The 12,741-nt window shown below is 37.4% G+C and overlaps 1 protein-coding gene across 2 annotated transcripts in view; it reads right to left on the minus strand.

The window, feature by feature from the left end:
* The window catches only part of PRKG1 (protein kinase cGMP-dependent 1), a 1,258,435-nt gene that overhangs the window by 1,077,207 nt on the left and 168,487 nt on the right, over positions 1-12,741 (minus strand). For both annotated transcript variants that reach the window (XM_044915991.1, XM_044915990.1), the window contains exon 2: positions 12,258-12,424. In XM_044915991.1, the coding sequence (XP_044771926.1) occupies positions 12,258-12,424 (167 nt within the window). The remainder of the gene's footprint in view (positions 1-12,257; positions 12,425-12,741) is intronic.

The following is a 12,741-nucleotide window of genomic DNA, read 5'->3' on the forward strand; positions in this document are numbered from 1 at the left end:
ACCTCAAGGAGGCCCTACGTGTTTCCCCAGCCCAGACTTCAAGGACAGCTCCTTCAAAAATGTTAGTGTGATTACATTGGGAGGAATTTTCAGTTTACTACAAAGATTTCTCATTAGAGAATTTTAAAATATTTATGAATATCTCTGTGTATGAAATCTGTGAAAATACCAAAATTCGCTCATTTGATCCACGGCCATGTACAGCAGCTAGCTACTCTAACTACAAGAGAACTCTTTTCATCAGTCTCCCCTCTCTGCCTTGTTACGTTGATGGGACACTTCCCCCTCTACACTGAGGCCTCTTAATGGGGCTGTCAGACAGGTGTCACCCACGTGGCATCTCCAATAGCGTCTGAACTTGACATCGTCAGGACAGAACTCCCGATTTCGCTTCTTTGCTATGAACTCCACACACTTTTTCCCATCCCAGAAAATGGCACCACCATTCATCCAACTGCTTAACTCAAAAACCAACAAGTCCTTCCCCATTTCTCTTTCTTTCACCCCCATATCACATCTACGAGCTGCCAAAAATGCATCAGCCGTCCCTTGCTTCCCATGCTGTCATCCCAGCCTAAGCCAGCGTTACATTTCGCTTGGGTCACTGCTGTATACGACCTCCCAACCGGAATCCCTGTGTACCCTACCACTCCACAGGACATGTTTTCCACCCTCGATTACTAGTGGAATCTATTTTTCTACTCATAAAACCTGAATCACATCATGTCCCATCTCAACCGAAACTCCAATGCTCTCTAAATCTCTTGGAGTAAAATTAAACCACCTCCTGCGTCCTATAAGTGACCTTGCCAATGCCAACTCATGTCATTGCCTTCTCTCTCTGGACCACACCAATCTTTCCCCACCTTTGCACATTTCTACTTGCAGCTGTCCTCATCTGGGACCTCTATTCACAGTTTCATGTGTCTGGCTCCTTCTTGTCATTCGGGTCTCAGCTCCAATGATACCCTCGCAGGAGAGCCCTCCCTGACCCACCTGATCATTGCCAAACCTACCTCATGACCCTCTCTTACATCACCCTGTTTTATCAATTTACTCATAACCTTGATAACTATCCACAAGTATCGTGCTTATTTTCGTGAATGTTCTCTGTGCTCTTCCCCTACGACCGTCACCAGGCTGTAAAGTCTGGAAGATATAGGACTGTGTATGTCTTGTTCACTATTCTACCCTCACTGTGTCCACTGAGACACAATCAGACCCGAGAAAGCATTTGTAGGAACTGAACAGCCGGGATGAATAAATAATAACTCGATAAGCGAACCATAATAAAGAAACTGTACTGCCAAAAGAACTTCATGAAATACTTTCTTTGCTGTTCTCAATTGTCAAGGGATTTACAAAGAATTTCATGTATTCATGGATGACACTCAGTCAAATCCACACACTGCTTTATCTCTAATATCTTTTCTACTTTTGTAGAAACACGCCATATGGAGGGGGAGGAAAGCATGGTAGTTGAGCAAGACCTGCTATGTATATATGCAACCTAATTCTCAACACAAAAATCTGCTGAAACATTTTCCCTATTTCGTGTGGCTTTGACCTCTAGAACTGATGTAAGAAATAAAAACTTAAATGCATAGGATTAAATGAAATGTCAAGACTTTCCATAGAAGTTATCTTAATTTTCTTTTAAGAAAATGGCATGAAATTTGTTCTAAAAGCACATAAACTAAGTATTTTTCCTTTGCAGACTAATTTTTCATTTACTCGAGAGCCTTATCATCAATACTTATGATTATTATTGTTAATCTTCTATTTTTCTTTTTTTTAAGATTTTATTTATTTATTTGACAGAGAGGGACACAGCGAGAGAGGGAACACAAGCAAGGGGAGTGGGAGAGGAAGAAGCAGGCTTCCCACTGAGCAGGGAGCCTAACATGGGGCTCGAACCCAGGACCCTGAGATCATGACCTGAGCCGAAGGCAGACACTTAACCAACTGAGCCACCCAGGCACCCCATAATCCTCTATTTTTCTTATAGATTTGAATTTAGCCATTAATAGCATCCTCTATACTATATTAACCACCCCATCATCTCCTAAGACATAATGTGGACTCTGGGAAGAAATAATTTCATGTAAATTCATATACACACACACAGGCACAAAGTATAAATATCTGTGCATGAATATTTCCAACAGGCTAAGTCAATAAAAATGTCTGCACTGGAAATAGTGGAGCAAATTATTACAAATCTTTAAAAAATGACTTTAATTTAAGGGCATGTACTATCATTAAGTGGAACATTGGGGACAGCATAAATCTATATTAAGAAATTGCTGAAGGTATTAAATATTCTAAAACAGTATGAAATACAACATAACAAAAGGGTAATATAAAATGATGCTCTGTAAACAGAAGTCAAATATAAAATGTAACATTGAATTATATCTTTCTAACCATATAAATGAAAAAAAAGTTTGATGATTCAGTGAATGGCTTTCAGTAAAAGTTATCACAATAGGCTATTAATTAAATTCTAATGGAAATGAATGCTCACTCCCTTCTTTCTGCCAGTGGGAAATGAGTGATATTTTAAAAAAGCTTGATCAATTTTTGAAGGAAAATTTTAAACACATTGGCGTTAATTATAATTGTATGAAAAGTTTTAGCTTTACTCTGTAAATACACCATTGCATATTAGTGAAGTGGAAAACCATCTCTCCTAATACTTGGGCCCCTTCACCAGATGATTCTTCCAATATAGTTTTGCTATTGATCAAAGAACAGAGTAACTTAACTGGCTTCGATAATGAAAAGTATCAAAGTAACTTAAGTGCTCTTGTTAAGTCACACAAGATAGCACACAACAAATAGAAAGTAAATATTCTGTCTTGTTTTAAAAGCACGTCCTTCCATATATTCTTATGAATAATTATCAAGTAGTTTCATTGTACCCAAAAAACAATCAGCATTAGTAAAGTTGGGCAAACAAGGCAAAAAAAAAATGGTATTAAGTAAATCATTAATATAGTCAATAATAATTTCTTGAAATTTTAAATATGCATAAAGCATGAATTTTCAGGAATTAATTTTAATACCATCTTAAATCATCAATCATAACTTCATACTCTGTGCACTACTATGAAGCTTTAGCACAAAAATATTTTCATTTTCATCAGAAAGGAGTTTACAGAAGGGCCTAAATATAAAGATGAGACTCAGACTTCAACCTTCCAAAATGACAAGAGTTAAATTCAGATAAAGGATGGGCTATTACAGGGCTGCGTTTCTCAAATGCGGAGTCATGGGAGAATTCCAATAAGGACTTGTGAGACCAATTCCAATGTCCTTGGTCCCTGGGTGGGGTGGGCTGTTGCCATGGCAGCCACATCTCACAACAGCTCCTGCTGGGAAGCAGCTCCTATCTGCCTAGCTCTTTGAGAGCCTGCCAAACTACTGCTTACCGTTCAGGGATTTTTCATTAGAGGAATGGATATTAAAAGCATTACTCTATCCAGCCCCGCCACCCCAAAATTATTCGAGATCTTGTTAAAAGTCTCCGAAGAAATACATCTATGTGATTTTACATTGAGCCCACAACAATTTCAGAAGCCCGTCGAATGTTTAGCATGCAAACTGGCCACCAGTCCCAGGTACTGAGGCCCAAAGTAAGCTTTACCTCATTAGTAGGAAATCAATGTGTTATCACACTATTGCCAAAATGGTACTAATCCATAGTTTCTTTTCATTTTTTTTTCAGCTACACTGTATTCATTTTTAACGTTCACGGGAAATGCATTTTTAAACTTTCAAATTTGGCATTCTCTCAAAATCGCAGAATGGAGAGATGGATATTTTAGCAAAATGAAGCAGCATAGAAATAAAACCTATAACTGTTATGAAGTAATAGTAAGAAAAATATACTTGTACCTTTTTAACATAACCTCTGATTTCCTTTACCAGTTTCAGAGAGATTTTTTGAAGAAAAAAAAAAAAATGATGGCTCTCCAACTTTTTCTGTCCCAAAAAGAAAAAGGGGGAAAAAAAAAAAAAAAGAACCAAGGACAGTAATTTTCAAGGATTTTAGCTTTTGGGAGTCTTCGAAAGTAAGAAAAGCCACACTATTGCCCTCCTCAATGTAAAAAATTCAATTCTACCACTAATAATTTGGAAAAAAACTGGAGAGAGCTACAATGGTAGAACCACAATGTGATTATGCTATTTTTTAAAAAAAAAAACAAAGACATATGTAAACAGCCTAATGAGTAGTAAGAACATTATCCTTCAAAATATGTCAATTTTTCAAAAAGTGGTATCCTTAAAACATCTTGTTAATTTTTCTTGACTTGTACAACAAATGCCATTACTTTATAATGGTAGGTACACACACACATCTTTATCTATATTAGCAACAAAGGAAAAAGGTTATCACTCAGCTTAATCTTCTATCCCTATTCATCAAATCCATCACTAAATGATTTTTTATTATTTCCAAATATAAAACGCACCCTCACAGAAAAAAGACACTGTTATCACCAAGCAAATTCAAAAGCATGTGTACTATCCTCTAAGGACAATTTATAAAGAATTCTTAAAATACACTGGGGAAAAATATGAACATAGAAATGAAAATGCATTGCCTTTCCAGTTTCCTGCGTTGAAAAGGACAACTCTCATTTAGATCACAAATGCAGATATACTCCTTGACAGATAATTCCTCATACACCTAACTCAAGCACCTGCCTTCACTGACACACGCATTCACAACATAAACATGGGCACGGAAAACACCACCCTCTAGAATTTCTTACAAAGATACAAAAAGCACAAACCAAGAAGAAGACTGATGTTATTTCACTACACTAAAATTAGTAACTCCTGTTCATCAGATGATACCACAAATGAGTAAAAAGTAAAACTACAGATTGAGAAAGACATTTGCAATGCATGTAAATGACAGGGATTAAAATCTGAAATATGTAAAGTCAACCAATCAACAGAAAAAATGGGCAGAAGACTACAACAGATACTTCACAAAAACACAGAGGGCCCATGAACATAGGAAAAGCTGCTCAGCCTTATTAGTATTCTAGAGCAAAATAACTGGAAATAGTCTAAATATAATCATCAGCAGAAAGGATAAATTGGGTTATACAGCACCACATAAAATTGAGCCAAAAAATTAAGTAATAGAAAAATATGTGCAGTATTATTAGATTTATATATTATAGTGCAAAAACATTTAACATCACATGCTCAGGTGAGTTTTTGAGAGGAAGACTTTGGAGGGCGGGGTTCTCACAAACTAGCTTGTAGGATACTCCTTCACAGACTCACAGATTGAGAATGTCAGAGTTTAGGGAAGGGACAGGAGATGCGTTATGAGTCAGCCACAGGGAATCCCTTCTTCACCCCCACAAACTCTCTCCAAGCAGATGCTCTGTAGTCATTGCTGGAATGCCTCCTGAGATGGGGTTCTTGCCACCACATCAGGCTGCTCACTTCCCTCCTGGAGCATATCATTCAGCAGCAGGTTGATGCCAAAGTCTTCCCTCTAACTTGCATTTCTCCTTTGGTCATGCAGATTCATAGAGAATAATTCCCATTTCAAGTGACAGCATTTTCAGTATCTAAAAAAGTACCCTTTCTTCCTAAACTTTCCATCTACTCATGAAACAATGTCATTTAAATATATATGTAATTATACTTCCCGGACTTGGTCAAGTCTATCAAAGGCTTTTTTGAAGCTTGGCACCCCAAAATAAACATGATAACCCACACTATCTAAATATCTCAGACCCCTGTCTTCGCCATTGACTCCATAACAGAAATATAGTTTAATAGTTGCATTTCATACCTCCAGATCCACTTGGCTTATGATCACTTCTTATAAACATATGTCTGTTTTGGTTTTCTGTAAGCAGTACATAGGTTTCCTCTTTCACATTAATATTATAAGCTTGGTCCAATGAAAGAACTGCAAAGTAACCTCAAGAGCATTGGTATTTCAACTGTTCTAAAGATAGCTTTCAGATTAACATGAAAAACTCACAAGGCCAAAAGGCAACAGCTGATTTTGGAGAATGAAATGGTCTGTTTCTCATGTTAAAATTGCTGGGAGAGCTCATTCAGATGAAAATGCATTCAATTTCCTCATACTCTCAGGTAGTGTTTTGAATGCCAAATGACATGGCCAGGCTCATCATTAATGTTCAATTTTATATAAAATCCCTCTTTGAATGTCAGCTTTTGTACATCATTTAATTATATAAAGACAGTAAAAATGTTTCAGGGGGAGAAAGGAACAGAGCTTGAAGGATCACGTTGTGTAAGCTTACTTTGGAATGGTGGCCGGCATGGTGATTCACGCCCACACTGAAGAATCAACAGTGTTGGACATCAGCCTAAAGGGCAGACTTGGTATCAACCCACTGAGTGGGGAAGGAAGCAGACAACCCAGTGACTTTGTCTACAGAAGGAAAAAGTGCCATCTCAGGGCAGTAACAACAGAAATGTGAGGCTTGTCCCTGAGTGTTGATGGGAATGGTCAAATATCACTTAGCATCCGTGTACAAAGGCCATATTAAAAGAGCGTGTGTGAGGGGCGCCTGGGTGGCTCAGTTGGTTGGGCGACTGCCTTCTGCTCAGGTCATGATCCTGGAGTCCCGGGATTGAGTCCCGCATCGGGCTCCCTGCTCGGCGGGGAGTCTGCTTCTCCCTCTGACCCTCCTGACCCTCCCCCCTCTCATGCTCTCTCTCTCTCAGTCACTCTCTCTCAAATAAATAAATAAAATCTTTAAAGAGGAAAAAAAAAAAAAAGAGCGTGTGTGAAACCATGAGAGACGATGGACTCTGAAAAACAAACTAAGGGTTCTAGAGGGGAGGGGGGTGGGAGGTTGGGTTAGCCTGGTGATGGGTATTGAGGAGGGCACGTTCTGCATGGAGCACTGGGTGTTATGCACAAACAATGAATCATGGAACACTACATCTAAAACTAATGATGTAATGTATGGGGATTAACATAACAATAAAAAAATTTAAAAAAATAAATAAACTGTGGTACATCCAGAAAAAAAAAAAAAAAAGAGCATGTGTGATGAGCTTCTTAAAAGGGGGCTGTGAGAAAAACAAAATCAATGCCATTCATTATAGACAGAAAAAAGATCCTTCCAGATACACAGCAGAGTTGAGTCCTGTCAAGACAGAGAGGCGGGCCAAGATTAAGCCAAATCCAAAGCTGCACATTGGATTAGGAAGAAGTTACGGGTAAGAGGAGAGGAGTGAATGGTCAAAGATCTATGGAGAGGTCAACAAGCAGTTCAGTGTTCAAAGGATGCAGAGAGACCTAAGAGGTATTTATGGGAACATCTGGGTTATTCTCGCTTTGCCCTATCGCCATTCAAGTTCTATATTTTCCTTAAAAATAAACCATTTCTTTTTATTCTATGGTTTCATGCTGTACATCTTTAATGGGCTCCTAAAACTGGGATAATAATACATAACAAATACATACCACCAGGTCCTCTAATGTGCACTTCGCAAGTTAATGTTGCCCCATCATAATGTATGGGAATTCGGGGGCAGATGGTGCAGTTTGCACCTCAACGAACTGGTAGGATGATCTTGGCCAAGTTATTCACCTTGTCCTTGCATCAGGTTCTCCAGCTACTAACATGCAGATAATAGAATACCTACTCCTTAAGGTGGCTATGAAGATTAAAATTTAATACCCATAAAAGGATTAAACAGTCCCTGGCATTTATAAGTACTTAATAAAAGCTACTATCATTAACAAGCACCTCATAAAAAAATTGATGATTTCATTAAAAAGTTTAAGTTAAAATAGCCAATGCTCACAGAACACTCGATAGATGACTTGCGATTTCTTTTTTTTTTAGGATATAAAATGTAAGCTATCTGCTTCCACAATGAAACATCACAGGAAATGTGCAAATCAACCACTTTGACGGATACAAATTTGACATTTTTCAATACGAAAATATTTGATTAGATTCACAGAGAAGATGTTTTACTCACATCACCATTGAAACATACTAAATCAGAACATGTTTTATTTTGAAACACAATAGACTAAAATGTATCTCTATGATAACAAAAGGGAGGGCAAGAGTATAAGGATAGTAACAAATTTTACATCAAAATCCAGGCCAATGTCTGTTTAGGAAAATAACCTGTATTCAAGTATTTTGTAAGAGTCATTGATATATCTGAAAACATAATTAAAATGTAAATGGAACCTTAGCAACTTAACCTACTTACAGTACTGCCTTAAAAAAACTAATACCAAAGGATTCTGACTCAAACTTAACATTGAAACTTCTCCTAGCCAGCAACTTTAAGTATCTGAAAGTCACACAACTCATTTTGCTTGAAAATATATGATAATATATTTATGCTACCCCCAGATGATTTTCCCCCAGTCATCCTGATTAGTGAAGTCCTTACCATATGACTCTTCTCTTTTGCTAAAACGATGAGAAATTCTGGCATTTAGGTGTGCAATCCTACTTGGGACACTGCCCAGCTAAAATGAAAACCACTTAAGGCACATGTTAAACAGCATTATACGAAGAAACTTCATTTAGATAAAGAGAGAGAAAATTGGACTGATTTTCCACGTAAACTCCCTGGGTGTTTTTCTGAATGTCTGGATAAAAGCAAGTTTGTGAATGATCCTCCATAGCCTACTCATCCATTGTTGCTATGGAATGCTCTTTATAAATATTAATGTTTGCAGATGAAAAAGAATCCATCTCTATCAAGAACATGCTATCTAAATTTTGAGAAGATTAAATATGTTGATAAAAAGCTAAACAATGAAACATTTCTTCAATTAAAACATAAAAATTTAAATGACAGTTTTTTTTTTTAATTTGAAATTATTTTGACACAAGGATATTAGCACAAGATCAGCCCAAGTTACACTGAACTGGTTAGAATTACAGCTTGGAGACAGATAGGCATCATTTATAAGATTATAGTCATTTTAGTGAGTTTAACTGAAGGCAATCAACAGCATCACTGCAAAATCTGTGACTCTGAATATTGATACACTATTTAAAACCCTGTTTCAAAAAAGATAATTAAGATGACTTGCTGTTTAGTCAATCCAGCAGGAAAAGGAAGATAAATAAAATTTTTCAAAATTAGCTTGAAGCAATAGAGGAAAATTTAGTAATATTTACCTTTACCTCGGGAAGCCCATCATGGGTATTTCTTCCTTATTTTGTTATAAATATGTTTGTGTGTATGTATGCGCACCAAATTCTTGGTTTTCTTCTCTCATACCCCCTTAACATGTAACATAAGATGTATCGACTTTACATCACAGTATTTAAGTATTAGCTTTATAACACAGAGTTTAAATTATGGGATATTACGGAGAAGAGTAAATATTGCCCAAGAACTCTGTACCCTTTTTTGGGGAAATTGTTAGTGGATTTTCAGTTGTACTCAGAATCATCATGTCATGGTAGGCAGAGCTGCAACCTTGCTGCTGTCTTTATTTGGAGATTAAGCATGGTTTAAGGAGATGCACACAGGTGCTGAGTTGACAAGGGGAGGACCTGGGATGGTTAATTTTATGTGTCAACTTGCTAGGCCGCGATATCCAGATATTATTGGTCGAACACTATCCTACATGCTTCTGTGAACGTATTCTTTAGATGAAATTAACATATAAATCAGTACACTCTGAGCAGCAGATTACTTTCATAATATTGGTGGGCCTCATCCAATCAGTTGAAGGCTTAATAGAAAAAAGTCAGACCTCTCCAGAAGAAGAAGGAATTCTGCCAGCAGTCAACTTTCAGATTTGAACCATAGCATCATCAACTCTTCCCTAGATGTCTAGCCTGTTGCCTTTACCATGCAGCTTTTGGATTTGCCTGTGTCCACAATCACATGAGCCAATTCCTTAAAATAAATATCTATCCATCAATACCTATCTATCTATCTATCAGCTCTGTTTCTCTGAAGAACCCTGACTAACACATAGCCCCATAGTTAAGGGCTGGAACTCTATATCCAGATAACTTGGGTTCAGTCCTAATTCTACTATAAATTAGTTGGGAGACACAGGCAAGTTACTTAACCTTATTGGGCCTCTGTCTCCTCATCTATAAAGAAGAATAATAAACATTATCCCTTACCTCATAGGATTGTTTTGAACATTAAATAAATTTTATACATGGAAAGTGTTTATACAAAGCATGCTCAATATGTTGGACCTTGTTCTAAGCACTTAGTAAATATACACTATGATTTCTAAGCTTCTTCTAACATAGCTAGTAAACTAGCAGTTAGTCTTAGAAACCAGAATAGTATGGATAAAGAGATTTTCTTTGCAAGGTTGTGTGGAAATCTATTTTCGTAAGAGATATTCAAGATAAAGGAAAACAACATATAGGTTCTGGAAATACCCGGTTCTTGAATGGATTTTCAATAATTAGCATCTGCAAATGGGGCGGTGAGGTGTATCTTCCTTTATGCAATAGGGATGTTCTTACAAACATGACTGACAATAAATTATCTAAAAAATCAACCATGAAACCACTGATAAACTATAATCTAAGAAATGCTTTAAACTTGTTTTTTTAATTGTCAGCACTTCTTAACCTCTCTCTCTGTATTTATAGTTTATACTTGGCCTCGTATATTTCTTGCATTTTTCTCATCTTTTCTGCTTACTACCCACATATACTCTTGCCCTATAATTTCATCTCCTTCCCCTTCCCCTGCAATTGTCTGCCAAGTGAATACTGTTCGTGTTTTTGTTTATAATGTCTTGCTTTTATTCGGAAAAAAGCCTAGCTGAACATTTATTTCCTTTTGGCCTGGGGAAAAACTTCATAATATTGACCCAAAAGCTGAAAACTTATGGAGAAAAAAAAAAATGATCAAAATTATGACTTAAAAGTTGAATGCCTAATATATGTCAAAAAAGATGACAAAGAAAAATTTAAAGGTGAATAACATAGGCAGGCAGCACATTTCTTATATGCTGTCACGTATGTGATAGAAAGAGTAATGCATACTGTTATTTTATAATGTTTTACACTTTACAATAACATTTATTCCAAGAATTTCATATTAATTTCAGAACAATCTTATAAAGACGGTAGAAAGCAGGATTTTTCAACATCAACACTAAGGACAGTTTGGGCAGATAATTCTTTGCTGTGGGCAACAGCCCAGCACAGCAGCATTCCTGGTTTTTAACCATGAGATGCCTGTAGCCACCCCCCATCTATCCCCACTCCCACTGTGACAACCAAAAATGTCTCCAGGTATTGCCAAATGTCCTGCGGAGGCACAGATCATCACCAGTTGAGATCTACTGCCAGAAAGGAGTGACAATTGGTAGGACCTTTTGTTTACAAATTAGGTAAAATTCAAAGAAGTTAAGTCACTTGCCCAAATACACCCCTTCTCTTAATGACCTATCAACTTGACAATTCTAGGACACTGCCATGAATGCTTGGGGTAAGACACTAACCACCACCTAGAAACTGATTGTGATGTTTGCGTGGCAACTCTCTGATCTTCTAGGCACTTCGGAACTCACTTTTTCCTCAGCTGATCCAGCCATTACTTCAGGCTTGTGTTTTTTCCCAGAAGGAAAACACGGCATCATAAATTCCAAGTTAGAAATAGACAATATGAAAATTTATCTAGGCATAAAATACATTTGTATGGTGCCTGCCTATAAGCACTTTCTATCTTAACTGGGGCAAGATTTATGAAACAATCCATCACTCTTACTAATTAGGTAGCTCATAGGCCATCCGACCAGTCTGATTTCCTCTTTCACACACATATAAAGCATTGAAAACATTCTTTTTATAGAAGCATGATAGCAAGAAACCTAGCCATACACTGAAAATTAAAGGCAGCGTTGACATTCTGATCATCTGGCCAAAAATACTTTCCAGCTCCTCTGGAAGCTCCGTGAACTTGCTCAACGACCCAATGGTGTGCAGACTTACACAATGTAATAAACAGTATTTCTTTCTTTCACCCTATCAGCCTTTCTCCATGTCTAAAACAATACTAGATTCTCAGCTTAATATTCTAAACACAAACCCTTCATACAACTAGTCAACCACTGTATCTGAGTCGTGTTCCACCTCTTTCCAAACTGCCTCTCAACAACAAAAGTAGGGAAAAATGGAACTGTCCCATGTAATACATTACCATCCGTGTGCAGGCTGATAAGATGAAAACGGAATATTTGAATGCCAGAGGATCAGAGTTACAAACCATACCTTCCATGACATACACCAGGGATCCCACATCTCCTTCTTTGATGATGCAACTGTCTTTGCCGTACTCCACTGGGTACATACAATCCACAATCTCCTGGATCTGCGACAGCTCCAGGTTCTTCATAAAGTCATTGTCAAGGATAGCTTCCTTTATGAGATCCTTGGACCTAGGGAAAGAGAGGGAAGATTTATTGGCACAGCAGGCAAGCGTTTTCATAGTCTGAGAAGTTTAGCAGCACCGTACGGTGTTCTGGCACACTACAGTGCATTTTCTTGTTAGGCATCCAATCATTTTCTGAAAGACTTGAGAACAAAGTAATTCCACGGCCATCGGAAAGGCACTGAGAAATTCTCCTTTTAAACAAAGTATCACTGAATGCACGTGTGACCAACCAAAAACAAGCAAAAGCATATCATACCATTTTGTTTGAGAATGTGTTTTAATCACAAAGACTGTGAGAAAACCAATGGACAAGCACTTTAA

The sequence above is a fragment of the Neomonachus schauinslandi genome, chromosome 6 (assembly GCF_002201575.2).
Source record: "Neomonachus schauinslandi chromosome 6, ASM220157v2, whole genome shotgun sequence".
Lineage (NCBI taxonomy): Eukaryota > Metazoa > Chordata > Mammalia > Carnivora > Phocidae > Neomonachus > Neomonachus schauinslandi.